Raw genomic sequence first — 26,881 nt, forward strand, 5'->3', positions numbered from 1 at the left:
TGTCTAAAGTGATGCTGCATTAATTCTCTTAATAGAAATATTAATTCTCTGTGTAAAATATAGTTTTAGGTTATCAAAAATATTAAAATAGAAACGATGTTTTATAAAATATTTTTTTTAAAGAAAGGAGCGAGAGCCACAACACACCCGAATCCTTCAGAGATAAAGAATTTATTGCTCCGTTTTCAGAAGAAATGAAATTTTCCTGCCCCGAAGGCGATGACCAGCCAGAAACCCGTGTGTGAACGGGATTAATGAATAATTCATGAATAATTAATGAATAATTCATGAGCTGCATGAATATGCATCAGGCCGCTGCTGTTAAGGGTTAATCCTCTGTTCACGTGGGTTTTTTTCGGGTTTATTTTGCCCAGAAAGAGGCATCAGAAATGTCCATAATTCTTTGTGTTTATTGTCTTATATTGTCCTAATTAAATTTTACTATTTATTATTTAATTATTTAATGATTTATTATTCAAATAATTATTACTCTAATTATATTGCTATTTTTATAACGATTTTATTGCTGTTAAACTTTAAAAAGTTTTAAACCGAGGGATTGGCATTTTTCACATCCTGAACCGGGACCCCCAATGCTCCCAGTAACCATTCCCAGTGCTCCCAGTGCTCCCAGTAACTATTCCCAGTGCTCCCAGTGCTCCCAGTAACCATTCCCAGTGCTCCCAGTACCATTCCCAGTGCTCCCAGTGCTCCAGTAACCATTCCCAGTGCTCCCAGTGCTCCCAGTGCCATTCCCAGTGCTCCCAGTGCCATTCCCAGTGCTCCCAGTGCCCATTCCCAGTGAACCCCCAGTATCCCCACGTCCCTCCAGTTCCCCCCAGTATCCCCTCCGAGTACTCCCAGTGCTCCCAGTTCCCCCAGTACCTATTTCCAGTGCTCCCAGTAACCATTTCCAGTCCCCCTCCAGTGCTCCCAGTATCCCTTTCTAGCGTCCCCAGTATCCATGCATCACTCCCAGTATCCCCAGGGCTCCCAGTGCTCCCAGTGCTCCAGTACCCCTTCCCAGTGAACCCCCAGTATCCCCACGTCTCTCCCAGTTCCCCCAGTTTCCCTTCCCAGTGCTCCCAGTGCTCCAGTACCTCCTGTGTCACTCCCAGTATCCCCAGTATGACCAGTTCCTCCCAGTGCTCCCAGTATCCCTTCCAGTGCTCCCAGTGCTCCCAGTGCCCATTCCCAGTGCTCCCAGTTTCCCTCTCCCCGCCCAGCACAGCTTTGCACCATCGGGACATTTTACCGGCGCCATCGGTAACAGACATTGGCAGAACTTCTGATTAATTAATGATTAATTAGTGATTAATTAATGATAAATTACTGATCGATTAATGATTGATTAATGATTAATTAATGGTTAATAAAGGATTTATTATTGATTAATTATTAATAAACTATTAATTTGTGATTAATTAATGATTAATTAGTGAAGAATTAATGAATTTCCAAGTTTGCTGCTCCTGCCCTGCCTGGGAACGTGGCTGGGATGTCCTGAGGAGAGAGAGTGACAGTGACAGGGACAGTGACAGGGACAGGGACAGTGACACAGTGACAGTGACAGTGACAGTGACAGTGACAGGGACACAGTGACAGTGACAGGGACAGGGACACAGTGACACGGGACAGTGACACAGTGACAGACCCCCATCCCAGTGCTCCCAGTTCCCTCTTCCAGTGCTCCCAGTATCCCCCACGTCCCTCCAGTCCACCCCAGTGCCCATTCCCAGCGCTCCCAGTGCTCCCAGTCCCCATTCCCAGTGCTCCCAGTGCTCCCAGTATCCCTTCCCAGTGACCCCCCAGTTTCCCCAAGATCCCTCCCAGTCCCCCCAGTGTCCCCAGTACTCCCAGTATCCCAGGTCCCTCCCAGTTCCCCCCAGTTTCCCTCCCCAGTGTTCCCAGTACCCCCTGTGCCACTCCCAGCATCCCCAGTATGACCAGTTCCCCCAGTGCTCCAGTTCCCCAAGATCGCCCCCAGTCCCCCCAGTCCTCCCAGTGCTCCCAGTGCTCCCAGTAACTGTTCCCAGTGTCCCCAGTACTCCCAGTATTCCACATGTCCCACCCAGTCCCCCCCAGTGCTCCCAGTGCCCATTCCCAGTGACCCCCCCCAGTATCCCCACCTCCCTCCAGTTCCCCCCAGTTGCTCCCAGTGACCCCCCCACTGCTCCCAGTATCCCTCCCAGTGCTCCCAGTACCTCATGTGCCACTCCCAGTATCCCCAGTATGACCAGGCCCCCCCTGGTGCTCCCAGTGCCCATTCCCAGTGTCCCCAGTGCTCCCAGTTCCATCTTCCAGTGCTCCCAGTATCCCCACTAACCCTCCCCTCCCCCCCAGTTTGGGGTGGCACCCCCTCCCCTCCCCCCCTGATCTCTGCCCCTCCCCCCGCAGCCCCCCGGGCCCCCCCCGGCCCCAGCGCTGCCCCCCAGCCCGGGAGGGGCAGGTACTGGGAGCACTGGGAATGGTACTGGGAGCACTGGGAGCACTGGGGATGGGCACTGGGGGCACTGGGAGCACTGGGGATGGGCACTGGGAGCACTGGGAATGGTACTGGGAGCACTGGGAGCACTGGGAATGGGCACTGGGAGCACTGGGAGCGCTGGGAATGGGCACTGGGGTGGACTGGGAGGGACGTGGGGGATACTGGGAGCACTGGAACTCTCAAATTCCCCCTAAATCACCCTGTGGCGGGGACTCCCCAAATTTCCCCATAAATCCCCCAAATCTCGGGCCGGAACCCCCCAAATTCGCCCCTAAACCCCCCAGGGGCCGGGACCCCCCAAATTCCCCCCATAAACCCGTCTGGGGCCGGAACCCCCAAATTCCCCCCTAAACCCCTAAATTCTCCCCTAAACTCCCCCCCCCCCCAAATCTGGGGGGCGGGATCCCCAAATTCCCCCATAACCCCCTCCCAAATCTGGGGGCCGGACCCCCCAAATTCCCCCCTAAAGCCCCCAAATTCTCCCCTAACGCCCCCCAAAGGGACCCCGGGGTCCGGGACCCCTCCCCCAAGGGAAACCAGAGCCCCGAGACCCCCCCAGCCCCCCAAACCCCGCAGGACCCCCCCCAGATCCCCCCCCCGAAAGGGACTGAGCAGTTCGGGACCCCCCAAACCCCCCAAAAGGGACCCAGGAGTTCGGGACCCCCCCCCCCCCAAAAAAAAGAGCCGGGAGTCTCCTCCCCACCCCCAATAAACCCCCACCCAAAAGGACACTCGGGGCTCCGGGACCCCCCAAACTCCCCAGTCCCGGGGGTCCCGGTGCCCCCCCCCATCGCTGTCACTCACCCGCGGGGGGGGCGCGGGGCCGCTCCCGGGGGTGGGGGCGGGGGGCGCGGGAGGGGCGGGGGCGGCGGGAACGGCAGCGGGGGGAGCCCCGGGGGGGCACCTGGGGGGGGGGAGGGAGGGAGAGGGGGTTATTGGGGGGCACCGGGAGGGGGGGGGAATTGGGGGGCCCGGTTGTGGGAGGGGTCCCGGGGGGTCTGGAGGTGTCCCCGGTTGTGGGGAGGGTCCCATATTTGGAGAGGGGTCCCGGTTTGAGGGGGTCCCCGGTTGTGGAGAGGGGTCCCGGTTGGGCCGGGGGTGTCCCGGTTTAGTTTGGGGAGGGGTCCCAGATTTGGACAGGGGTCCGGGTCGGGTGGGAGGGGGGTCCCGGTTTGAGGAGGGGTCCCGGTTATGGGAGGGTCCCAGGTTTGGGGGGGGGGAGGTCTCTGTCAGGGGGTCCCAGTTGTGGGTAGGTGGGTCCCGATTTGGGGGGGTCCAGGTTGTGGGGAGGGGGTTCCCGATTGTGGGGAGGGGTCTCTGTCAGAGGGTCCCGGTTGTGGCGGTGGTCCCCCAGTTTGGGGGGGTCCCGGTTTGAGGAGGGGTCCCGGTTTAGGGGGGGGGTCCCTGGTTGTGGGGGGGTCTCTGTCAGGGGGTCCCGGGTTCCGGGCGGTCCCCAGGGGGGTCTCGGTTGGGGGTCCGGAGAGGTTTTGGCGCGGGGTCCCCGCCCGGGGGTCTCGGGGGGTGGGGGGGTGGTCCCAGTGGGGGGGTCCCGGTCAGCGGCTCCCGGGGCTGGGGCGGAGTTTGGGGTCCGGGGGTCCCGAGGGGGGTCCCAGGGGTGTCCCCGCCCGGGGGTCCCGTACGGGCGCGGGGGTCGCGGGTGTCCCCAGGGTCACCGCGATCGGGGGCGGGGCTGGGGGGACGGGGATGGGGGGGATGGCGCCTCCAGAGCCCCTCGGTGTCCCCGGTGCCGCCCCCACTGTCCCTGTCCCTCCCCCAGTGTCCCTGTCCCTCCCCTGGTGTCCCTGTGTCCCTCCGATGTCCCTGTGTCCCTCTCCAATGTCCCTGTCCCTCCCCAAGTGTCCCCAGTGCCACCCTCAATGTCCCTACTCCCCCCCCCCGGTGTCTCTGTCCCCCCACCGGTGTCCCTGTGCCCCCCTCCCCACAATGTCCCTGTGTCCCTCTCCAATGTCCCTGTCCTCCCCTGGTATCCCTGTACCCCCCCACTGTCCCTGCCCCTCTCCCAATGTCCCTGTCCCCCCCAGTGTCCCTGTCCCTCCCCAGGTGTCCCTGTCCCTCCCCAGGTGTCCCTCTCCAATGTCCCTGTCCCCCCCCCCGGTGTCCCTGTCCCTCCCCAATGTCCCTGTACCCCCCTGGTGTCCCTGTATCCCCCAAGTGTCTCTGTGCCTCCTCCGTGTCCCCATGTCCCCCCCAGACACAGGCGGTGCCTCCAAGAACTGGTGTCACCTTTATTGGTTCCTGTCCGCGACCGTCCCCATGGTGGCCCTGACCCGTGGTGGCCCTGACCAACCCCATGGTGGCCCCGACTGTCCCCATGGCGACACCGACTGTCCCCATGGCGACCCTGGCCACCCCCTCCATGGCCCTGGCTCTCCTCTGGTCCCTTTGGTGGCCCTGGTCACCTCTGCGGTGGCCGCCATGGTGCTGGTGGCCCCTTGGTGGCCATGGCTGTCCCCTGGCTCTTCCTGTGGTGGCCCCTGTCCATCCCAGTGGTGGCCCTGGCAGTGGTGGCCATCCCCTGACTCCCTGTGCTGGCCCCTTGGTGGCCTCGGCCACCTCCTGGCTCTTCCTGTGCTGGCCCCAGTGGCCCTGTGGTGGCCTCGTGGTGGCCCTCTGGCCATGCCCATGGTGGCCCTGGTGACCCTGTGGTGACCGTCCGGTGGCCCTTGGTGACCCTTGATGGCCCTGGCCGTCCGCTTGGTGGCCACAGTGACCCTGTGGTGGCCTGGGTGGCCCCTCGATGGTCCCGTCGGTGGCCCTGGGTGACCCCACAGTGGCCCCAGTAGCCTTGGTGGCTCTTGGTGGCCCCGCGTCCCCTCCGGCTCCGGTTTCGTTGGTTTGACGCACTCGACCCAAAGTTGGTTTGGCAGAATTTGGGGGGGGGGGGAGGGGAAGGGGAGGGACCCCCCTAACCCGGGGGGGAAAGGGGGACACCAAGATCTGGGGGTGGGGGGGAAGGGGTTTTCCCCTCTGCACCCCCAAATTTGGGGTCCCTGAGGAAGTTTTGGGGTCCCCCCATGCTAAGGGAGGGGGGAGGGGAACACCAAAACTTGGGCAGGGGCTGGACCCCTCCCCCCCGTGTGTCCCCAAAACCCCTGAGGGGGTCTGGGGGGGTCCCCAAAACCCGGGGAGTTCCCTGATACCCTGGGGGTCCCCAAAACACAGAGGGGCCCCCAAAGTAAGGGGACTCCAAATACTGGGGGGGGGTCCCCAAACTTGGGGGGTTCCCAATACCCTGGGGGGGGGGTCCCCAGACCCCAGGAGGGGGTGCCCAAGCTCCGGGGGGGTCTCCAAAGTATGGGGGACCCTCAGTCCTGGGGGGTCCCCAAGTTCACTGTGGATCCCCAGAACTTGGGGGTCCCCAAAATGTGGACGGGGTCTCAACACCCCAGGAAGGATCCCCAAACCCTGGGGGGGTGTCCCCAGATTGTGAGGTCCCCTCAATTTTGGGGGGTTCCCAGAACGGTTAAAGGGTCCCCCATTGACCCCCCCCCCGATTTTGGGGGCCCCCCCATCCCTATGTACAGCGTGGCGAGGCCCCCCCTGGCTGGGGGGGTTGTGCTTCCGGGGGGGCCCCGCTGGGATTAGGGGGACCCCTCGGAGAGGGGGGGCGGTTTCGGGGAGCCCCCCCCGTGCCTCAGTTTCCCGGGCGGGGGGGGGGGGGGGGGGAGGGCTGGTCCATTTACATCTATATTACAAGGAAAATGTGTCTCTTTGTGGGGGGGTCCCCGTTTCGGGGGGGTCCCTGCTGCGGGGGGGACCCCTCAGTTTGGGGGGCTCTCAGTGCCCCCCCCGGCTCGGTGCTGCCGAGGCCATCGGGGCCCCCCTGGGATGGCTTTTGGGGGGGCCCCCAGGATGTGGCCGAGGGATCCTCCCCAAACGCCCCCAGGCCGGGGCGGGGGCACGAGGGGGGGCCCTGCAAGGTCCGGGTGCAAAGTCCTGGTGCGAGGTCCTGGCGCGAGGGGGGGCGTGGCTGAGCGAGGTCCCCAAGCGCGGTCCCCCACGTGTGGCGCCAGCTGGGTCCTTGGTGACACCAGGTGGATCCTCAGGCGAGGTCCCCACGTGTGGCGCCAGCTGGGTGCTCGGGCGAGGTCCCCGCATGTGGCACCACCTGAATCCATAGTGTGGCACAGGTGATGGATCCTCGGGTGACGCCAGGTGGATCCTCGGGCGAGGTCCCCACGTGTGGCACCAGACGATGGATCCTCGGTGACACCGGGTGGATCCTTGGCTGAGGTCCCCACGTGTGGCACCAGATCCTTGTGCCTCCCCAGCTCCTCGTGTGACACCGTGCCCTGGTGCCACCACAGCTCCTCGTGTGACACCGTGCCCCCGGGTGCCACCACAGCTCCTCGTGCGAGCCCCTGCGAACCGCGCTGTCCCCTCTGGTGGTGGCCATGTCATCGTGCAAGGTCGGCTCCTTGCTGGGGACCGGCTCCTCGTGCAGGGCGGGGGTCCTTGAGTGCCACCGGACCCTCGCGCGAGGCCGCCCTCCCCCCATGAGGATGAGACCCTGCACGAGGGGGGCCGTGGCTTGGGCCGGACCCCCGTGTGAGGCCGGACCCCCGTGCCAGGCCGGACCCTCATGTGAGGCTGGACCCCCGTGTGAGGAGGGGTCTTTGCTCGGGGCCAGACCCCCGTGCGCCCCCAGAGCCTCCATTGACGGGGCGTCCCCATGCGAGCCCGGCCCCCCGTGTCCCCCCCGGCCGCATCCCCGTGCGAGGCCGCACCCCCCCGGCGAGGGGGGGGGCTCCCGCGGTGCCCCCGTGCCCCCCGCGTGCCCCCGGCCCCCGGTGTGAGGGAGGGGTCCCCGCGCGCCCCCCCGCCCCGGGGGTCTCACAGGCTGGTCACCAGCTGCATCTGCCCGTCGGGCTCGGCGCCCCCCGCGCCCCCCTCGGGCCCCCCGAAGGTCTCGGGGCTGTGCCGGCGGTTGGGGGGGGGGCGCGGGGGGGGCCCCCCCAGGTAGGGGGGTGCGGGGGGCGGGGGCCCCTCGGGGCTGCTGTCGGGGTAGTCCCCGCGGCGGGGGGGGGGTGCCGGGGGTCGCGGGGGGGGTCGGGGGGGGGGCCCCAGCCCGCCCGGCCCCCCCCGCGCCAGCTCCTGGTAGAGCAGCCCCAGCTCGGGGGCGCCGGGGGGGGGGCTCGGCGGGGGGCGGGGGCGGGGGCGGCGGGGGGGGCGGTGGGGGGTGGGGGGCGGCGCCCCGTGCGCGGAGCCCCCTCCCCGCAGGTTGTTGTGCACCAGCTCCGAGATGATCATCTTCTCCAGCGCCGCGCGTCCGGGGGGGCCCCCGGGCACCCCCCCCGGCCCGGCATCGCCCCCCCGGGCCCCCCCTCGGGGCCCCCCCGCAGGCTGTAGCTGTTGTTGAAGTTGCCGTTGAGGGGCAGCGGCTCCGGGGGCTTCTCGGGGGGGCTCTGCGGGGATGGGGGGGCGTCAGTGTGGGGATGGGGGGGGGTCATTGGGGGTCAGTGAGGGGGTCTGGGGGTCAGTGAGTGGTTTGGCAGGTCACTGGGGGGCTTGCGGGGGTCAGTGAGGGGGTCTGGGGGGTCATTGGGGGCTTTGGAGGTCAATGAGGGGGGGTTTGGGGGAGTCATTGGGGGACTTGGGGGGTCAGTGAGGGACTTAGGGGGTCATTGAGGGGGTCACTGGGGGGTCTTTTAGGGGTCTGGGGGGTCATTCATAGGTCAGTTGTGGGGTCTGGGTGGTCATTGGGGGGCTTGGGGCATCATTGAGGGACTTGGGGGGTCAGTGAGGGGGTTTGGGGGGTCATTGGGGTGCTTGGGGGCTCAGTAGGGGGGACTGGGAGTCGTCATTGGGGGCTTGGAGGGTCTGAGGGATCACTGGGGGGCTTGCAGGGGTCAGTGAGGGGGTCTGGGGGCGATCATTTGTAGGTCAGTTGGGGAGTGCAGGTGGTCATTGGGGGGTCTGGGGGGGGTCATCGGGGGGCTTGGGGGGGTCAGTGTGGGGATCTGGGGGTGGTCATTGGGGGGGGTCAGCAGAGGGTCTGGGGGTGGCCATTGAGGGTCTTGGAGGGTCAATGAGAGGGTTTGGGGGGTCATTGGGGGGGGTCAGTGGGGGGAGATTGGGGGCGGTCAGTGGCAGGGTCTGGGGGTCATGGGGGGCCTTGGAGGGTCAATGGGGGTGTTTGGAGGGTCAGTTGAGGGTCAGCGTGGTCATTGGATGGTCAGTGAGGGGGTCTGGAGGGTCATTCTGTAAGGCTGGGGAGACATAGGAGGAGTTGGGGGTGCTGTGAAAGGTTTGGGGGGTCTGGGGCTTCGGGCAGGGTTTGGGGGGTCTGGGGTACCTGGGGCAGGTTTGGGGGGTCAGTGGTGGGGTCTGGGGGATCGGGGCAGGTTTGGGGAATCAGCTGAGGGATCTGGGGGCTCAAGGGGGGTCACAGAGTGGGTCTGGAGGGGCTTGGGGGGCTCTGGAAGGTCGGGGAGGGGTCAGTGGGGGTGTAGGGGGTAAATGTGGGGCTGGGGGGCACAAGGAGGGGCACGGGGGGGTTGTGGGGCAGCACTTACTGGTGTCACGGAAGCTCCCTGGGGACAGAGGCAGCAATTAGGGGGGGTCACATCCCACCCCAGACACCCCCAAATCCCCCCCCAGACCACCCCAATTCCCCCCCCAGACACCCCCAAATCCCCCCCTAGACACCCCCAATTACCCCCCCAGACCACCCCAATTCCCCCCAATTCCCCCATCACCCCACAGCTGGGACATTTGGGGACATTTTGGGGCGAATTTGGGGCTCTGTGGGGTCAGGACCCCTCTGTCCCTCTCTGGGGGAGTTTTGGGGGGCCCAGAAGGTTGGGGGGGGCGCAATTTTGGGGAGCAGGAAAATCCCCCCTATTCCCACCCAGGGGCTGAAACTGGGGGGGGATGCAGCAGCCGGGACCCCCCAAAACCCCCATTGGGAGCAGGGGCTGTGGGGGATTTTAGGGGGGATTTTGGGGGGCGTTTGGGGGCATCCAGGGGCTGTGGGGGGATTTTGGGGGGGATTTTGGGGGGCGTTTGGGGGCATCCAGGGGCTGTGGGGGGATTTTGGGGGGGATCCAGGGGCCATGGGGGGGTCTTGGGGGGATCCAGGGCTGTGGGGGGGATTTTGTAGGACCAGGGGCTGAAATTGGGGTGTTCAGGGGGGTGGGAGCACCCAGGACCCCCCAAACCCGCCCTGAACCCACCCATGGGTGGGGAGCTGAGGGAGGAAGGACTTTGGGGGGCGTCCCGAAGGTTTGGGGGCATTTTGTGGGGTCGTGCGCCCCCAGACCCACCTGGGGCGGTGAAGGCGGGGGGCGAGGCGGGGGTGAAGCCCCCCCCCTCGGCCAGCAGGGTGTTGTAGGGGCTCGACCCCCCCCGCGGCGGCAGCACCGGGTTGGGCAGGAGGTGCGACCCTGCAGAAAGGGGGGGGGTCACACACGGGGGACTGGGGGGGTCCCCAAAACTTGGGGAGGGGCTGGACCCCCTCCCCCCGTGTGTCCCCAAAACTCCTGTGGGGTTCCCTAATACCCTGGGGGTCCCCAAAACCCCTGAGGGGGTCCCCAAAAAGCGGGGGGTTCCCTGACACCCTGGGGGTCCCCAAAACCCGGGGGGGTTCCCTGACACCCTGGGGGTCCCCAAAACCCGGGGGGGTTCCCTGACACCCTGGGGGTCCCCAAAACCTGGGGAGGGGCTGGACCCCCCCCGTGTGCACCCAAAACCGCAAAGGGAGTCCTCAAAACCCGGGGAGTTCCCTGATACCCCGGGGGTCCCCAAAACCTGGGGAGGGGCTGGATCCCCCCCCGTGTGCACCCAAAACCCCTGAGGGGGTCCCCAAAACCCGGGGTGTTCCCTGATACCCTGGGGGTCCCCAAAACACAGAGGGGCCCCCAAAGTAAGGGGACTCCAAATACTGGGGGAGGTCCCCAAATTTGGGGGGTCCCCAATACCCTGGTGGGGGGTCCCTGGACCCCAGGATGGGGTGCTCAAGCTCGGGGGGGTCTTGGGGTGTTTTGGGGTTCTCACATGGGTGCTGTGAGTGGAGTCTGGGGAGCATGAGGGGTCTCTGGGGTCCCAGGGGATCTGGGGGGGTCCCAAATACATCCCAGAAGGGTTTTTGGGGTCCCAGGGGAGGGGTGGGGGGGTCTCAGGTGGATCTGAGGCATCTCAGGGAGTCTGGAAAGGGGTCCTGGGTGGGTTTGGGGGGGCTCAGAGGGATCTTTGGGGTCCTGTGGGGTTTTGGGGAGGGGGTCTCACCTCCGTTCAGGGTGGGGGGGGCACTGAGGTGTTTTTGGGGGTCTCTCACCTCGGTTCAAGGTTGGGGTGCTGTTCAGGTCTCCCCCCATAAAACTGGACTCCGTCTGTTTCCGGACCGTGTCATTCCACATCCTCCGGATCCGGCTCTGGGGGCACCACGGCGGGGCTGGGACCCCCAGAACCCCCAAAACCACCCCAAAACCGCCCCAAAACCCACCCCAGAGTCCCCCAAAATCACCCCCAAACCCACCCAGAACCCCCCCAGAACCCCCCAGACACCCCAGAACTCCCCAAACCCACCCCAGAACCCCCCAAAACTGCCCGAGAACCACCCAAAACCATCCTAGAACCCCCCAAAACCACCCCAGAACCCCCCAAAACTTCCCAAGAACCCCTCAAAACCACCCCAGAACCCCCCAGACACCCCAGAATACCTCTGGGGTGTCCCCACATGCAGCACCCACAGCCTGGAGGAGTCTGAGGGAGGTTTTGGGGGAGATTTTGGATCCAGGAGGTTTTGGGGTAACATGGGGGGATCTTGGGGTGTCACAGGGAGATTTGGGGGGTCTGGAGGGGGCACATCTGCATCTGGGGGATGCTCTCATGGGGGATTTGAGGGTGCCATGGGGAGGATCCTGGGTGTGGAGTGGGTTTGGGGGTTTGGGTTTTTTTGGGGTGAGGGGCCTTTTGGGGAGCTTGAAGGGTCCCAACCTGGGTGCTGATGTAGTGCTGAGCATGAGTTTGGGGGGTGATCTGGGGGGCTCTGAGGTGTCTGTGGGACTGACAGGCAGGACTAGAGTGATTGACAGGTGGCCTCTGTGATTGACAGGCAGGAATAAAAGTGATTGACAGACAGGATCAGCCCCTCAGAGTGACTGACAGACAGGATCAGTCCTTCAGAGTGATTGACAGGCCCCAAGAGTGATGAGGGAGGTGTGGCAGAATTGAAGTTGAGAAAAGGGGCAGGGAAAAGTGGTGGGAAAAGTGTTTAAAGCCTGAGGGGAAAAGGGTAGAAAAAGGGAGGGGAAAGGGATGGGAAATGTGAGGGGGAAAAGTGTGGGAAATATGAGGGGGAAAGGGAGGAAACATGAGGGGGAAAAAGGGCAGGAAAAGTGAGAGGGAAAAATGGAGGGAAACATGAAGGGGAAAGGGGTGGAAAATATGAAGGGAAAAGAGTGGCAAATCTGAGGGGGAAAAATGGCGGGAAAGATAAGGGAAAAAATGGTGGGAAAGATAAGGGAAAAAATGGTGGGAAACGTGAGGGGGGAAAGGGTGGGAAAGGTGAGGGGAAAAGGGAGGGAAATGTGAGGGGGAAAAGGGAGGGAAATGTGAGGGGGAAAAGGGCAGGAAATGTGAGGGGGAAAAGGGAGGGAAATGTGAGGGGGAAAAAGGCAGGAAATGTGAGGGGGAAAGGGTGGGAAATGTGAGGGGGGAAAGGGCGGGAAATGTGAAGAGAATAAGAGAAGGAAACATGAGGTGAAAAGGGTGGGAAAGGTGAGGGGGTAAGGGCAGGAAATGTGAGGGGGAAAAGGGCAGGAAATGTGAGGGGGAAAGGGCGGGAAACGTGAAGAGAATAAGAGTAGGAAACGTGAGGTGAAAATGGTGGAAATGTGTGGAGAAATCAGAGGGAAATGTGAGGGGGAAAAGGGCTTGAAATGTGAGGGGGAAAGGGCTGCAAGTGTGAGAAGAAAAGGGAGGGAAACATGAGGGGAAAAGGGGTGGAAAACGTGAAGGGAAAAGGGTGGGAAAGATAAAAAATGTTAGGAAACGTGAGGGGAGAAAAGGGCAGGAAAGGGGAGGGGGAAAGTGCAGGAAATGTGAGGGGGAAAGGGGTGGGAAATATGAGGGGAAAACAGTGGGAAATGTGAGGGGAAAAGGGCAGGAAATGTGAGGGGGAAATGGTGGAAAATGTGAGGGGAAAAAGGCGGGAAACGTGAGGGGAAAAGGGCAGGAAAAGTGAGAAGGAAAATGGAGGGAAACATGAGGGGACAAGGGGTAGAAAATGTGAAAGGAAAAGGGTGGGAAACCTGAGAGGGAAAAAGGGTGGGAAAGATAAGGGAAAGAATGGTGGGAAATGTGAGGGGAGAAAAGAGCGGGAAACGTGAGGGGAGAAAAGGGGGGAGAAACCTAATTGTAAAAAAAGTGGGAAATATGAGGGGGAAAGGGGTTGAAAACGTGAAGGGAAAAGGTGGCAAATCTGAGGGGGAAAAAGGGTGGGAAAGAGAAGGGGGAAAATGGTGGGAAACATGAGGGGAGAAAAAGGCAGGAAAGGTGAGAGGAGAAAAGGGGGGGAAACTTAATTTAAAAAAAGTGGGAAATATGAGGGGGAAAGGGTGGGAAATATGAAGGAAATAAGAGAAGGAAATGTGAGGTGAAAAGGGTGGGAAACGTGAGGGAAAACAGTGGGAAATGTGAGGGGGAAAAGGCGGGAAATGTGAGAGGGAAAATGGAGGGAAACATGAGGGGACAAAGGGTGGGAAACGTGAAGGGAAAAGGTGGCAAATCTGAGGGGGGAAAAGAGTGGGAAAGATAAGGGAAAAAATGGTGGGAAATGTGAGGGGAGGAAAGGGTGGGAAAGGTGAGGGGAAAACAGTGGGAAATGTGAGGGGAGAAAGGCAAGAGACATGAGGGGAAAAGGGAGGGAAAAAGTGAGGGGGAAAATGGAGGGAAACATGAGGGGGAAAGGGGTGGAAAACATGAAGGGAAATGGGTGGGAAATGTGAAGGGAAAAGCTGAGAAACATGAGGGAAAAGCAGTGGGAAACGTGAGGGGGGAAAGGGTGGAAAATGTGAAGGAAAAAGGGTGGCAAACCTGAGCGGGAAAAAGAGTGGGAAAGATAAGGGGAAAAATGGAGGGAAATGTGAGGGGAGAAAAGGGAGGGAAAAGTGAGTGGAAAAATTGTGGAAAATGTGAGGGGGAAACGGGCAGGAAACATGAGGGGGAAAAGTGTGAGGAATGTGAGACAAAGAAAGGTGGGAAATGTGAGGGGAAAGGGTGGAAAAAAGAAAATAAAAAAGAGCTGGAATTGTGAGGGAAAAACATTGGGAAAATGAAATAGAGAAGGGTGGGAAAGGTGAGAAGAGTCATAAACGAAAGAGAAAATACTAAAAAAGGGCAGGAAATGTGAAGAGAAAAAAGGGTGGAAAAGGGAAGAAAAAGCTCAGGAAAAGAAAAAACAGAAAGGGTGGGAAATGTGAGTAAAAAAAAAAAAGAAAAATGAAAGAAATAGGGATTGGAAATCTCATAAACCCTCCCCAGAGACCTTTCCCATATGGGGTCTCTGGGTGGGGGTCTATAGGATTGTCTGTGGGATTTGGGGTTTTTCAGAGCTATGGGCCCCTATCTCTGTGAGAGATCCCTCAAAGACCCCCTCTGCTATTGGGGGGGATTTTTGAGGCTTTTGGGGCTCCCCACCTGGATGCTGCTGTGGTATCAGGGGGATGTTTGGGGTTTTTTCTTGTGTGGGTCAAGCGGGTTTTTGGGGGTCTCCACCTGGGTGATGCTGTAGTACCTGGACTGGGGTTTTGGGGTGTTTCGGGGTGTTTTTGGGGTCCCCACCTGGGTGCCGCTTTAGTACTGGCAGTGGGGTTTAGGGGAGGGTTTTGGGGTAGTTTTGGGCTGTTTTAGGGTAGTTTTGGGGTGTTTTGGGCTGTTTTTGGGGTCCCACCTGGGTGCCGCTGTAGTACCGGGGGTGGGCGCGGGCGGCCGAGGGTTTGAGGGCGCCCAGGGAGGTCCCGGGGGGGCCCCTGAGGCAACACCCCGAGTGCCGCAGGCACTTGCTGAGCTCCCGGTGCACCTGGGGAGCACACACGGACACCAGTGACACACCAGTGACACACCAGTGACATCAGTAACACACCAGTGACACACCAGTGACACATAAGTAATACCCAGTAACACCAGTAACATACCAGTAACACACCAGTGACACCAGTGACACCAGTAACACACCAGTGACACACCAGTGACACACCAGTGACACACCAGTAACACACTAGTAATACCCAGTAACACCAGTAACACACCAGTAACACACCAGTGACACCAGTGACATCAGTAACACACCAGTGACACACCAGTGACACATAAGTAATACCCAGTAACACCAGTAACATACCAGTAACACACCAGTGACACCAGTGACACCAGTAACACACCAGTGACACACCAGTGACACACCAGTGACACCAGTGACACCAGTAACACACCAGTAACACCCAGTAACACCCAGTAACACCCCAGTAACACCCCAGTAACACACCAGTAACCCCCAGTAACACCCCAGTAACACACCAGTAACACACCAGTGACCCCCAGTAACATCCAGTAACACACCAGTAACACCAGTAACACACTGGTGTTCCCCACTATCTCCCAGTGCCTCCCAGTGCCTCCCAGTCTTGTCCCAGTTTCTCCCAGTGCCTCCCAGTGCCCTACCAGTTTCTCCCAGTCCCTCTCAGTTTCTCCAAGTCCATCCCAGTTTCTCCCAGTCTCTCCCAGTTCCCCCCACACCTTCTTCTGGTGGAAGAGGAAGATGAAGGTACTCGACTGATGTCCCCCCTGTGCCCTCCCAGTGTTCCTTACCCACAATCTCCGCGTGTCCCAGTGCCCTCCCAGTGCCTCCCAGTCCATCCCAGTGCCTCCCAGTCCATCCCAGTCCCTCCCAGTCTCTCCCAGTGCTCCTGCACCTTCTTCTGGAGGGCGCAGTGGAAGAGGAAGATGAAGGTGCCCACAGAGTCCTCCCAGTCCCTTCATTCCTGATCTCTGGGGGTTCCACTATCTCCCAGTGCCTCCCAGTTCCTCCCAGTTCCCCCCGCACCTTCTTCTGGAGGGCGCAATGGAAGAGGAAGATGAAGGTGCCCTGCAGGGCGTTGCAGGCCGTGAACAGCGACGCCGTCAGCACGGACTCGCGGGTGACGAAGAGGAGGCCGAAGGCCCAGGTGAGCCCCAGCAGCAGCAGCAGCGCGATGGCCCCCAGAGCCCACGACCTGCGGGGCACCCTGGTCACTGGGATGGACTGGGAGGGACTGGGATGGACTGGGAGGGGAATGGGGAGCACTGGGAGGGAACTGGGAGGGACTGGGGAGCACTGGGATGGACTGGGGAGCACTGGGATGGGAATGGGGAGCACTGGGATGGGAATGGGGAGCACTGGGATGGACTGAGAGGGGAATGGGGAGCACTGGGAGGGACTGGGGAGCACTGGGAGGGGAATGGGGAGCACTGGGAGGGACTGGGGAGCACTGGGAGGGGAATGGGGAGCACTGGGATGGACTGGGAGGGGACTGGGGAGCACTGGGACGCCCAGAGATCCTGAGTGAGGGCACTGGGATGGACTGGGAGGGACTGGGGAGCACTGGGAGGGGAATGGGGAGCAGTGGGACCCCAGACATCCTGAATGAGGGGACTGGGACAGACTGGAATGCACTGGGGGGCACTGGGAAGGACTGGGGAGTGGTGGGAGCCCAGACATCCTGAGTGAGGAGACTGGGAGGGGACTGGAGGTTACTGGGAAACACTGGGGGCACTGTGAGGGCACTGGGAGGGACTGGGAAGGACCGGAAGGGACTGGGAAGGACTGGGGAGCACTGGGAGGGACTGGGGAGCACTGGGGGGGACTGAGGAGTGGTGTGGCACCCAGAGATCTTGAGAGAGGGCACTGGGAGGAGCTGGAGGGCATTGGAAGGCACTGGAAGGGGACTGGAGGGTACTGGGAGACACTGGGGGGGTACTGGGAAGGGTTGGAGGGCAGCCAGAGGCACTGGGGGCACTGGGAAGGTACTGGGAGGAACTGGGGAGCACTGGGAGAGGATTGCGGAGCAATCTGGGACCCCCAGAGATCCTGAGTGAGGGGACTGGGATGGACTGGGAGTGTACTGGGACCCCCAGCACCCCCAGCCAGGGGGCTTCAGGGGAGTTGGGCCCCATTTTGGGGTCCCTCCCTGCCCTGTTTGGGTTCTGTTTGGGATGCCCCATTCAGGGGTCCCGCCTGGGATCCCCTGTTTGGGATCTCATTTGGGCCTCCCTCAACTCAGGGGGTCCCATCTGGGGTCCCTCCCATCTTTGCAGGTCTCCCCAGTTCAGGGGTCCCATTTGGGGTCCATTCCCCCCATTTGGAGTTCCCCCCAGTTTGAGGGTCCCATTTGAGGTTTCCCTTTGGGGTCCTGTTCAGGGCTCCCCTGTAGGGTCCTGTTCAGGGTTTCCCTTGGGGGTTCCATTTGGGGTCCCCCCCTGTAGGGTTTCCCTTTGGGGTCCCATTAGGGGTCCCTCCCTTTGGGGTCCCGTTTGGGGTGCCCACCTGATGCTGTCCAGGCGGCTGGAGTCAGGTTTGAGGGCGGCCGAGCTGCGCAGCATCTTGTGCAGGGTGACCAGCAGGAACACCAGTGTCACCTGCGGGAGCCCGGGTCAGACACGGGGACACGGGGGACACAGGGCCGGGGGGGGGGGGACACAGGGGCGGGGGGGGACACAGAGACATTGGGGGGACACAGAGACATGGGGGGGACACAGAGACATGGGGGGCACAGAGACATGGGGGGGACACAGAGACATGGGGGGCACAGAGACATGGGGGGGGCACAGAGACATGGGGGGACACAGACATGGGAGGGGCACAGACATGGGGGGGGCACAGACATGGGGGGGCACAGAGACATTGGGGGGGACACAGAGAGCATGGGGGGGGACACAGAGCCATGGGGGGACCCCAGACCCATTGTGGGACCTGCCCTGAGACACAGCAACACCACAGAGCCATGGGGGGACCCCAGACCCATTGTGAGACCCCAGATGACACACAGGGGAACCCCAGACCCACAGCGACACCCCAGAGCCACAGGGGGACCCCAGACCCAATGTGGGTCCCCACACCCCTGGGCTTGCCCCTGCCCCCAGATGAGGATGGGGATGAGGAAGGTCCATCCCCAAACCCCCCCAAGCCCCCCATGCCCTCTCAGACCCCCATATGAGGATGAGGAAGGTCCATCCCCAAACCCCCCCAAGCCCCCCAAGCCCCCATCCCCCCATTTCAGCATGACAAAGGTCCATCCCTGGCCCCCCATCCCCGGTCCCCCAGCCCCCCCCTTACGAGGATGACGAAGGCCACAGGCCCGATGAAGCTCCAGATGAAATAATTGTCCACCCGCAGCCAGCACCTGCCAGGGGCGGGGCATCATTGGGACACGCCCACCACCAGGTGAGACCAGACCCCCAAGGATCAGACCCCACCCCCACTGACAAAGCCCCTCCCTCAGAGGCCACACCCACACCTGGTGAGTCCCACAGCAGCACCTGTGGCCCCATCCTGCTTCAAGCCACGCCCCCTGACTCAGGCCACGCCCCCAGCCCCTCTATCCATACCTGTCACTCCCAATGGGGAAGCCCCGCCCCCAGCCCGGGCCACACCCCCAAAATCAGTCCACGCCTCCAGCCCACTGGGGGAAGCCCCAGTGGGGGCAGCCACATCCCAGCCACACCCAAACCACACCCAGGCCACACCCCAGCCATGGCCAAACCACGCCCAAACCTTCCCCCAGATTCACACTGCTCACACCACAGACACCCTGGTCACACCCTGGCCACACCCACACCATACCCCAGGTCCACCCTGACCACATCCCAGCCACACCCAAACCACACCCTAGCCACACCCCAGGTTCACCCTGACCACACCCAAACCACACCACAGCCACATCCTGGCCCCACCCTCATCACACCCCAGCCACACCCAAGCCACACTCAAACCACGCCCTGGCCATACCCCAGGTCCACACTGACCACACCACAGGCACACCCTGGCCACATCTCAGCCACACCCAAACCACACCCCAGCTCCACCCTGCTCACACCCAAACCACACCCCAGCTCCACCCTGCTCACACCCTGGCCACACCCCAGTCCCACCCCAGCCATGTCCTGGCCCCACTCAGCCCCACCTCAGCCCCGTTCTGGCCACACCCCAGTCACATCCCAGCCATGTCCTGGCCACACCCTGCCCAACCTGGCCCCACCCCGGTCACATCCCAGCCCTCCCCAACCCCACCCTGGCCATACCATGGTCACATCCCAGCCCTGCCCTGGCCACACCTTGGTCACATCCCAGCCCTGGCCACGCCTTGGCCACACCCAAGCTATGTCCTGGCCCCACCCAGGCCACACCCTGGTCACACCCCAACCCTGCACCAGTCCCGCCCTGGCCACAACTCAGTCACACCCCAGCCATGTCCGGGCCCAACCCAGCCCCACCCTGGCCACACCTCGGTCACACGCCAGCCACACCCCAGTCCTGCCCTGGCCACACCTCAGCTCTGATCCAGCCCCGCGCTGGCCACACCCAAGCCATGTCCTGGCTCCATCCGGCCCTGCCCAAGCCCCACCCTGGCCACACCCCAGCCCTGCCCTGGCCACACCTCAGCCACACCCAAGCCATGTTCTAGCTCCACCCAGCCCTGCCCAACCCCCACCCTGGCCATCCCATGGTCACATCCCAGCCATGTCCTGGCCACACCCTGCCCCACCTAGCCCCACCCTGGCCACACCCAGCCACACCCTACCTCCACCCTAACTCCACCCCAGCCCTGGCCTGGTCACACCTCAGCCACATCCAAGCCATGTCCTGGCCCCACCCAGCCCCACCCCATCCCTGGCCTGGTCCCACCCCACCCCAGCCCCGCCCCACCTCACCTTAGCCACAACCCAACCCTGCCATTGCCATGCCCCAGCCACACCCAAGCCATGTCCTGGCCCCACCCCAGCGCTGGCCTGGTCCCACCCCAGCGCCGCCTTTCCCCACCAGCCCTACCGAGCCCCACCCTAGCCCCACCCACCCCCCACCCCAGCCACACCCCAGCCACACCTCACCCCCACCCCAACTCCCCTCCAGCCCCAGCCTGGCCACACCCCAGCCATGTCCTGGCTCCACCCAGCCTCACCCAAACCCCGCCCTGGCCCCACCCAGCCTCACCCAAACCCCGCCCTGCTCACGCCTGGTCGGTGCCGTAGCTGCGGTGATCCACGGCGGCCGCCACGGCCACCACGACGGCGGGGAAGAAGTAGCCGCCCGCGTAGTAGTACTTGCGGCGGGCGGGGTCGCTGTCGAACACCTCGAGCAGCAGCAGGTACAGGTGAACCCCCTCCAGGCACAGCCACGAGAACGACGCCAGGAAAAAATAGTGCAGCAGCACGGCGAAGATGGGACAGGCCACCTGCGGGGGGGGACACGTGGGGACGTGTGGGGACAGCGTGGGGACAGGGACAGGGAGTGTCCAAAGGTGGGACAGGCCACCTGCGGGGGGGGACACGTGGGGATGTGTGGGGACAGCATGGGGACAGGGAATGCCCAAAGGTGGGATAGGGACAGGGACAGGGACAGGGACAGGGACAGGGAGTGTCCAAAGGTGGGACAGGCCACCTGCGGGGGGGGACACGTGGGGATGTGTGGGGACAGCGTGGGGACAGGGACAGGGAGTGTCCAAAGGTGGGACAGGCCACCTGCGGGGATGGGGACATGTGGGGACAGCATGGGGACAGCGTGGGGACAGGGAATGTCCAAAGGTGGGACAGGGAGTGCCCACAGGTGGGACAAGGACAGGGACAGGGACAGGGAGAGGTATCACCCAAAGGTGGGACACGGACACGGACATGGAGAGGAACAGGGAGTGCCCACAGGTGGGACAGGGACAGGGACAGGGACAGGGACAGGGACGGGGACAGCCAAAGGGGTGCTCTGGGTGTTTCCTCGGGAGTCCCAGATGTGACATGGGGTGTCCTGGGATGTCCCAGATGTGTCACGGGTGCTCCCCTGGGGATCCCAGGGGTCACAGGGGGGCAGTGGGACATTCCAGGGGGCTCAGGGCTGTTCAGGGATGTCCCGGGTGTGTCATGGGCAGCCCCCAGGCGTGGCATGGGGTGCCCCAGGTGAGGCATGGGGTGCCCCCAGGTGTGCCATTGTGCCCCCAGGTGTGGCACGGGGTGCCCCAGGTGTGCCATTGCACCCCCAGGTGTGCCATGGCGCGCCCAGGTGTGCCATTGCGCCCACAGGTGTGCTATTGTGCCCCCCAGGTGTGCCATGGCGCGCCCAGGTGTGCCATTGTGCCCCCAGGTGTGCCATGGGTTGCCCCAGGTGTGCCATTGTGCCCCCAGGTGTGCCATGGTGCCCCCCAGGTGTGCCATGGCGCCCCCAGGTGTGGCATGGTGCCCCCCAGGTGTGCCATTGTGCCCCCAGGTGTCCCCCAGGTGTGCCATTGTGCCCCCAGGTGTGCCATGGGTTGCCCCAGGTGTGCCACGGGGTGCCCCAGGTGTGCCACGGGGTGCCCCACGTGTGCCATGGCGCCCCCAGGTGTGGCAAGGGGTGCCCTCAGGTGTCCCCCAGGTGTGCCATGGCGCCCCCCATGTGTCCCCCAGGTCTGCCATTGTGCCCCCAGGTGTGCCATGGTGCCCCCCAGGTGTGCCATTACACCCCCAGGTGTGCCACGGGGTGCCCCAGGTGTGCCATTGCACCCCCAGGTGTGCCATGGGGTGCCCCAGGTGTGCCAGCCCCACCTGGTACTGCGTCTTGTCGATGCCCACGAGGAAGAGCAGCTCGGCGAGGAAGAGGCTGATGCACAGGTTCTTGTGGATGGTGGTGCGCTCCGAGGGCAGCCCCCGCAGGCAGCAGAAGGCCGAGATGGACAGGCCCAGGCACAGCAGCGCCACCAGGATCCCCGCCCAGGTGATCACCGACAGCAGCACCTCATTCAGCCGCCCCGGGAACTGCGGGAGAACGGGAATTCCGTGGGAATTCTGGGGGGGTTTGGGGTTATGGGATCCATGGGCAGGGACAGGCGCCACCAGGATCCCCGGCCAGGTGATCCCAGGGGTGTCGCAGCTGTCTCAGGTGTGCCCAGGTGCGTGCCCAGGTGTGTCACGGGCTGTGTCTGGGCCATCAGCAGGGTGAAGTTGGTCAGGTGTCACTGCGGGTGTGCATCACACGGCCCAGGTGTGCCCAGGTGTATCCAGCCATGCCCAGGGGTGTGCCCAGGTGTGTGTCCCAGGTGTAACCAGTCATGCCCAGGTGTGCCAGGGTGTGCGCCCAGGTGTGCCCAGGTGTATTCAGCCATGCCCAGGGGTGTGCCCAGGTGTGTGTCCCAGGTGTAACCAGTCATGCCCAGGTGTGCCCAGGTGTGTGCCCAGGTGTGCACAGGTGTGCCCAGACATGCCCAGGTATGTGTCCCAGGTGTACCCAGTCATGCCCAGGTGTGCCAGGGTGTGTGCCCAGGTGTATCCAGCCATGCCCAGGGGCGTGCCCAGGTGTGTGTCCCAGGTATGCCCAGGTGTGTGCCCAGGTGTGTGCCCAGGTGTGTGCCCAGGTGCGTATCCCAGGTGTATCCAGGTATGTCCCAGGACTACCTAGCCATGGCCAGGTATGGCCAGGTGTGTTCCCAGAGGTGTGCCCAGGTGTGTGCCCAGGTGTGTGCCCAGGTGTGCACTCACGCTCTGGCTCCGGGCCATCAGCAGGGCGAAGTTGGTCAGGTGGCTGCAGGCACAGGAGCTGTGGGTGTGTGTGGGTGTGTGTGTGCCCAGGTGTGCCCAGGTGTGTGTGTGTGTGTGTGCTCAGGTGTGTGCCCAAGTGTGCCCAAGTGTGCCCAGGTGTGTGCCCAGGCGTGCCGAGGTGTGTGCTCAGGTGTGTGCCCAGGTGTGTGCCCAGGTGTGCCCAGGTTTGCCCAGGTGTGCCCAGGTGTGTGCCCAGGTTTGCCCAGGTGTGTGCCCAGATGTGCCCAGGTGTGCCCAGGTGTGTGCCCAGGGGTGCCCAGGTGTGCACTCACGCTCTGGCTCCGGGCCATCAGCAGGGCGAAGTTGGTCAGGTGGCTGCAGGCGCACGAGCTGTGGGTGCCGTTGGAGCGCAGCAGGCGGCAGCCCTGGCTCGACCAGTGCCCGGCCATGGAGCGCTCCGAGTAATTCCAGAAGGAGCAGTTGGCCCCAAAGTGGTTCTTGGTCTGGGAAATGGGGGAAAATCAGGGGAAATCGGGAAAACGGGGGGCCCAAAGAGAAGGGGGGGCCTCATTTCCCCATTTTTCCCCGATTTTCCCTGATTTCCCAATCTCGGTAATTCCAGAAGGAGCAGTTGGCCCCAAAGTGGTTCTTGGTCTGGGAAATGGGGGAAAAGTGGGGAGAAAATGGGGGAAAAATGGGGGAAACGGGGTTCCCAAAGAGAAGGGGGGCCCCATTTTCCCCAATTTCCCCCAATTTCCCCCAATTTTCCCCAATTTTCCCCAATTTTCCCTGATTTCCCAATCTTCCAATCTTGGTAATTCCAGAAGGAGCAGTTGGCCCCAAAGTGGTTCTTGGTCTGGGAAATGGGGGAAAATCAGGGGAAATCGGGAAAACGGGGGTCCCAAAGAGAAGGGGGGGGGCCCATTTTTCCAATTTTCCCTGATTTCCCCTGATTTTCCCTGATTTCCCAATCTTGGTATTTCCAGAAGGAGCAGTTGGCCCCAGAGTGGTTCTTGGTCTGGGAAATGGGGGAAAAGTGGGGAGAAAAATGGGGGAAAAATGGGGGAAATGGGGTTCCCATTTCCAATTTTTCCAATTTTCCCCAATTTCCCCCGATTTTCCCTGACTTCCCAATCTCAGTAATTCCAGAAGGAGCAGTTGGCCCCAAAGTGGTTCTTGGTCTGGGAAATGGGGGAAAATCAGGGAAACTCAGGGAAAATCAGGAAAACGGGGGTCCCAAAGAGAAGGGGGGGCCCCATTTTCCCCAATTTTCCCTGATTTTCCCTAATTTTCCCAATCTCAGTAATTCCAGAAGGAGCAGCAGGCCCCAAATTGGTTCTTGGTCTGGGTGGGTTTTTGGGGTTCTGGGTGGGTTTTTTGGGGTTCAGGATGGGTTTTTGGGGAGTCTGGGTGGGTTTTTGAGATTTTGGATGGGTTTTTTGAGGTCTGAGTGGGTTTTTTGGGGCCCTGGGTGGGTTTTTGGGATTCTGGGTGGGTTTTTTAAGGGTATGGATGGGGTTTTTGGGACTCCAGATGGGTTTTGGGGGTTCTGGGTGGGTTTTTGGGGTTCTGGATGGATTTGGGGGATTCTTGGTGGGTTTTTGGGGCCCTGGATGGGTTTTTTGGATTCTGGGTGGCTTTTTGGATTCTGGGTGGGTTTTTGGGGGTTCAGGATGGGTGTTTTGGGGTTCTGGGTGGGTTTTTGGGGGTCGCACCTCCAGGTGGGGCAGGGTGAAGTTCTAGATGTCCCAAACCATCCAAATTTGGGGATTTGGGCTCTCTGCGTGGATTTCTGGGGCTCTAGGTGAGTTTTGGGGGTTCTGGGTGGGATTTTGGGGTCTGGGTGGGGTTTTGGGGGTTGCACCTCGAGGTGGGGCAGGGTGAAGGTTTGGATGCCCCAAAACATCCAAATTTTGGGATTTGGGGTCTCTGGGTGCAGTTTTAAGGGTCCCAAGGAATTTTGGGGTTCTGGGTGGGATTTTTGGAGTTCTGGGTGGGTTTTGGGGGTTCTGGGTGAGGTTTTGTGGTTCTTGGTGGGGTTTTGGGGTTCTGGGTGGGTTTTTTGGGGGTCTAGGTGGGTTTTTGGGTTCTGAGTGGGTTTTTGAGGTTCTGGATGGGTTTTGAGGTTCTGGATGGGTTTTTTGGGGTTCTGGATGGATTTGGGGGATTCTTGGTGGGTTTTTGGGATTCTTGGTGGGTTTTTGGGGTTCTGGGTGGGTTTTTTGGATCTGGGTGTGTTTTTGGATTCTGGTTGGGTTTTTTTGGGTCTGCATGGGTTTTTGGGGATCTGGGTGGGTTTTGGGGGTTCTGAGTGGGTTTATAGGAGTTCAGGATGGGTGTTTTGGGGTTCTGGGTGGGTGTTTGGGGTCTGGGTGGGTTTTTTTGGGGTCTGGTTGAGGTTTTGGTGTTCTGGGTGGGTTTTTGGGGGTTCAGGATGGGTGTTTTGGGGTTCTGGGTGGGTTTTTGGGGGTTCGGGATGGGTTTTTAGGGGTTCAGGATGGGTGTTTTGGGGTTCAGGATGGGTGTTTTGGGGTTCTGGGTGGGTGTTTTGGGGTTCTGGGTGAGTTTTGGGGTTCTGGGTGGGTTTTTGGGGGTCGCACCTCCAGGTGGGGCAGGGTGAAGACCACGGGGTCCCGCAGGAAGACCCTGCTGGACTCTTTGTTGATGGAGGCGGCGATGACCTGGGAGTTGACCACGAGCTGGGGGGCGCGGGGCCCCCCGTCCCCCCCCAGGCGCACGGTGGCGTTCTCGGTGGGCAGGAACAGCCCCAGGTTGTTGTACAGGATGAAGACAACCTTCACCACCCCTGGGGAGACAGAGGGTGAGAGACACCCCAAAAACACCCAAAAATACCCCAAAAAACACCCCCCAAAAACACCCCCAAAAACACCCCCAAAAAACACCCAAAAATACCCCAAAAAACAAACACCCCCAAAAACACCCCCCAAAGACACCTCAAAAGCACCCCAAAAACCACCCAGAGCCCCCCTTCACCACCCCTGGGGAGACAGAGGGTGAGAGACACCCCAAAAACCACCCAAAAATACCCCAAAAAACACCCCCAAAACACACTAAAAGCCTGCCAAGACACCCCAAAAAACACCCCAAAACCACCCAGCCTTCCCCTTCATCACCCCTGGGGAGACAGAGGGTGAGAGACAACCCAAAAAACACCCCAAAACACCTCAAAACCACCTCCAAAGACACCCTAAAAATGTCCCCCAAAATCCCCCAAAGATATCCCAAAGACACCCAAAAACCACCCCAAAACACCCTAAAAACACCCCAAAGATATCTCAAAGACACCCCCAAAACACCCCAAAAACATCCAGAGCCCCCCTTCACCACCCCTGGAGAGACAGTGTGTGACAGACACCCAAAAAACACCCCAAAACACCCCAAAAACATGCCAAAACACACCACAGAAACACCCCCAAAACACCCCAAAAACACCCAGACCCCCCTTCACCACCCCTGGGGAGATGGCAGGTGAGAGGCACCCCAAAAAACACCCCCAAGGCACCCTAAAAGCAGCCCCCAAAACACGTTACAGACATCCCAAAGACACCCCAAAAACACCCTAGAAACACCCCAAAATACCCCAAAACCACCCCAAAGACATCCCTTCAACACCCCTGGGGGACCAGTGGGTCAGGGACACCCCAAAAACACCAAAAACCATCCCAAAAGCACCCCAAAGACATCCCAAAGACACCCCAAAAACACCCCAGAAACACCCAGCCCCCTTCTTCACCATTCCTGGGGAGACACAGGGTCAGAGACACCCCAAAGAAAACCCAAAACATCACAAAACAGCCCCAAAATAACCCTAAAAATACCCCAAAAACACCTCAAAAAAACCCAGCCCCCCTCTCTGTCATCCCCGAGGAGACAGCAGGTCAGACACACCCCAAGAACACCCAAAACCACCACAAAAACAACCCCAAAACCGCACTAAAACCACCCCTTCCCCACCCCAAAGACATCCCACAGATACCCCAAAACCACCCCAGAAACACCCCAAAAAAAACCCCAAAAACCACCACAGAAACACCCCAAAAACCACCACAGAAACATCCAAAACCACCACAGAAACACCCCAAAAATACCCCAAAACCACCCTGACCTCCCCTTCACCACCCCTATGTAGACAGAGGGCGACAGACACCCCAAAACCACCCAAAAACCATCCCAAAAATACCCAAAGACACCCCAAACCATCCCAAAGACACCCCAAACCACCCAGATCCTCCAAGCCCCCCAGGACCCCCAAATTTGCCCCCTCCTCCCCATTCCCACTGTTCTGTTTGGGGGAGCCCTGGGTACCCCAAATCTCCCCAAGCCCCCCAAAACTCCCCAAGCCCCCCAGACCATCAGGAGCCCCCCGGACCCCCAAATTTGCCCCCTGCTCACCGTTCCTGCTGTTCTGTTTGAGGGTGCTGGCCGAGAGCTGGATGGAGCCGTCACCCCCCAGCTCCTGCGGGAACACGAGCTCCTGGAGCGGCCCCTCGGTGTTGAGCACCGACACCTCCAGCACTGGGGAAAAAACAGGGAAAAACATGGAAAATATGGAAAAAACCCCATGGAAAATATGGAAAAAACTCCATGGAAAATATGGAAAAAAATCCCATGGAAAATATGGAAAAAACATCCCAAAAATGTTTTTTTTTTTCATGG

The 26,881-nt window shown here is 61.1% G+C and overlaps 1 protein-coding gene across 1 annotated transcript in view; it reads right to left on the reverse strand.

Annotated features, from left to right (window-relative positions):
* Positions 1–4,714: 4,714 nt before the first annotated feature.
* LOC141725991 (adhesion G protein-coupled receptor L1-like) overlaps positions 4,715–26,881 on the reverse strand; it is a 50,895-nt gene continuing 28,728 nt past the window's right edge. The window contains 13 exon segments of the mRNA XM_074530156.1: positions 4,715–7,914; positions 9,025–9,042; positions 9,775–9,894; positions 10,785–10,881; positions 14,403–14,531; positions 15,555–15,723; positions 17,034–17,125; positions 17,823–17,889; positions 19,718–19,938; positions 21,275–21,484; positions 22,537–22,707; positions 24,805–25,010; positions 26,618–26,740. Of these exon segments, the coding sequence (XP_074386257.1) occupies positions 7,343–7,914; positions 9,025–9,042; positions 9,775–9,894; positions 10,785–10,881; positions 14,403–14,531; positions 15,555–15,723; positions 17,034–17,125; positions 17,823–17,889; positions 19,718–19,938; positions 21,275–21,484; positions 22,537–22,707; positions 24,805–25,010; positions 26,618–26,740 (2,195 nt within the window). The 3' untranslated portion in view covers positions 4,715–7,342.

The sequence above is a fragment of the Zonotrichia albicollis genome, chromosome 32 (genome assembly GCF_047830755.1).
Source record: "Zonotrichia albicollis isolate bZonAlb1 chromosome 32, bZonAlb1.hap1, whole genome shotgun sequence".
In the NCBI taxonomy this organism is placed as follows: Eukaryota; Metazoa; Chordata; class Aves; order Passeriformes; family Passerellidae; genus Zonotrichia; species Zonotrichia albicollis.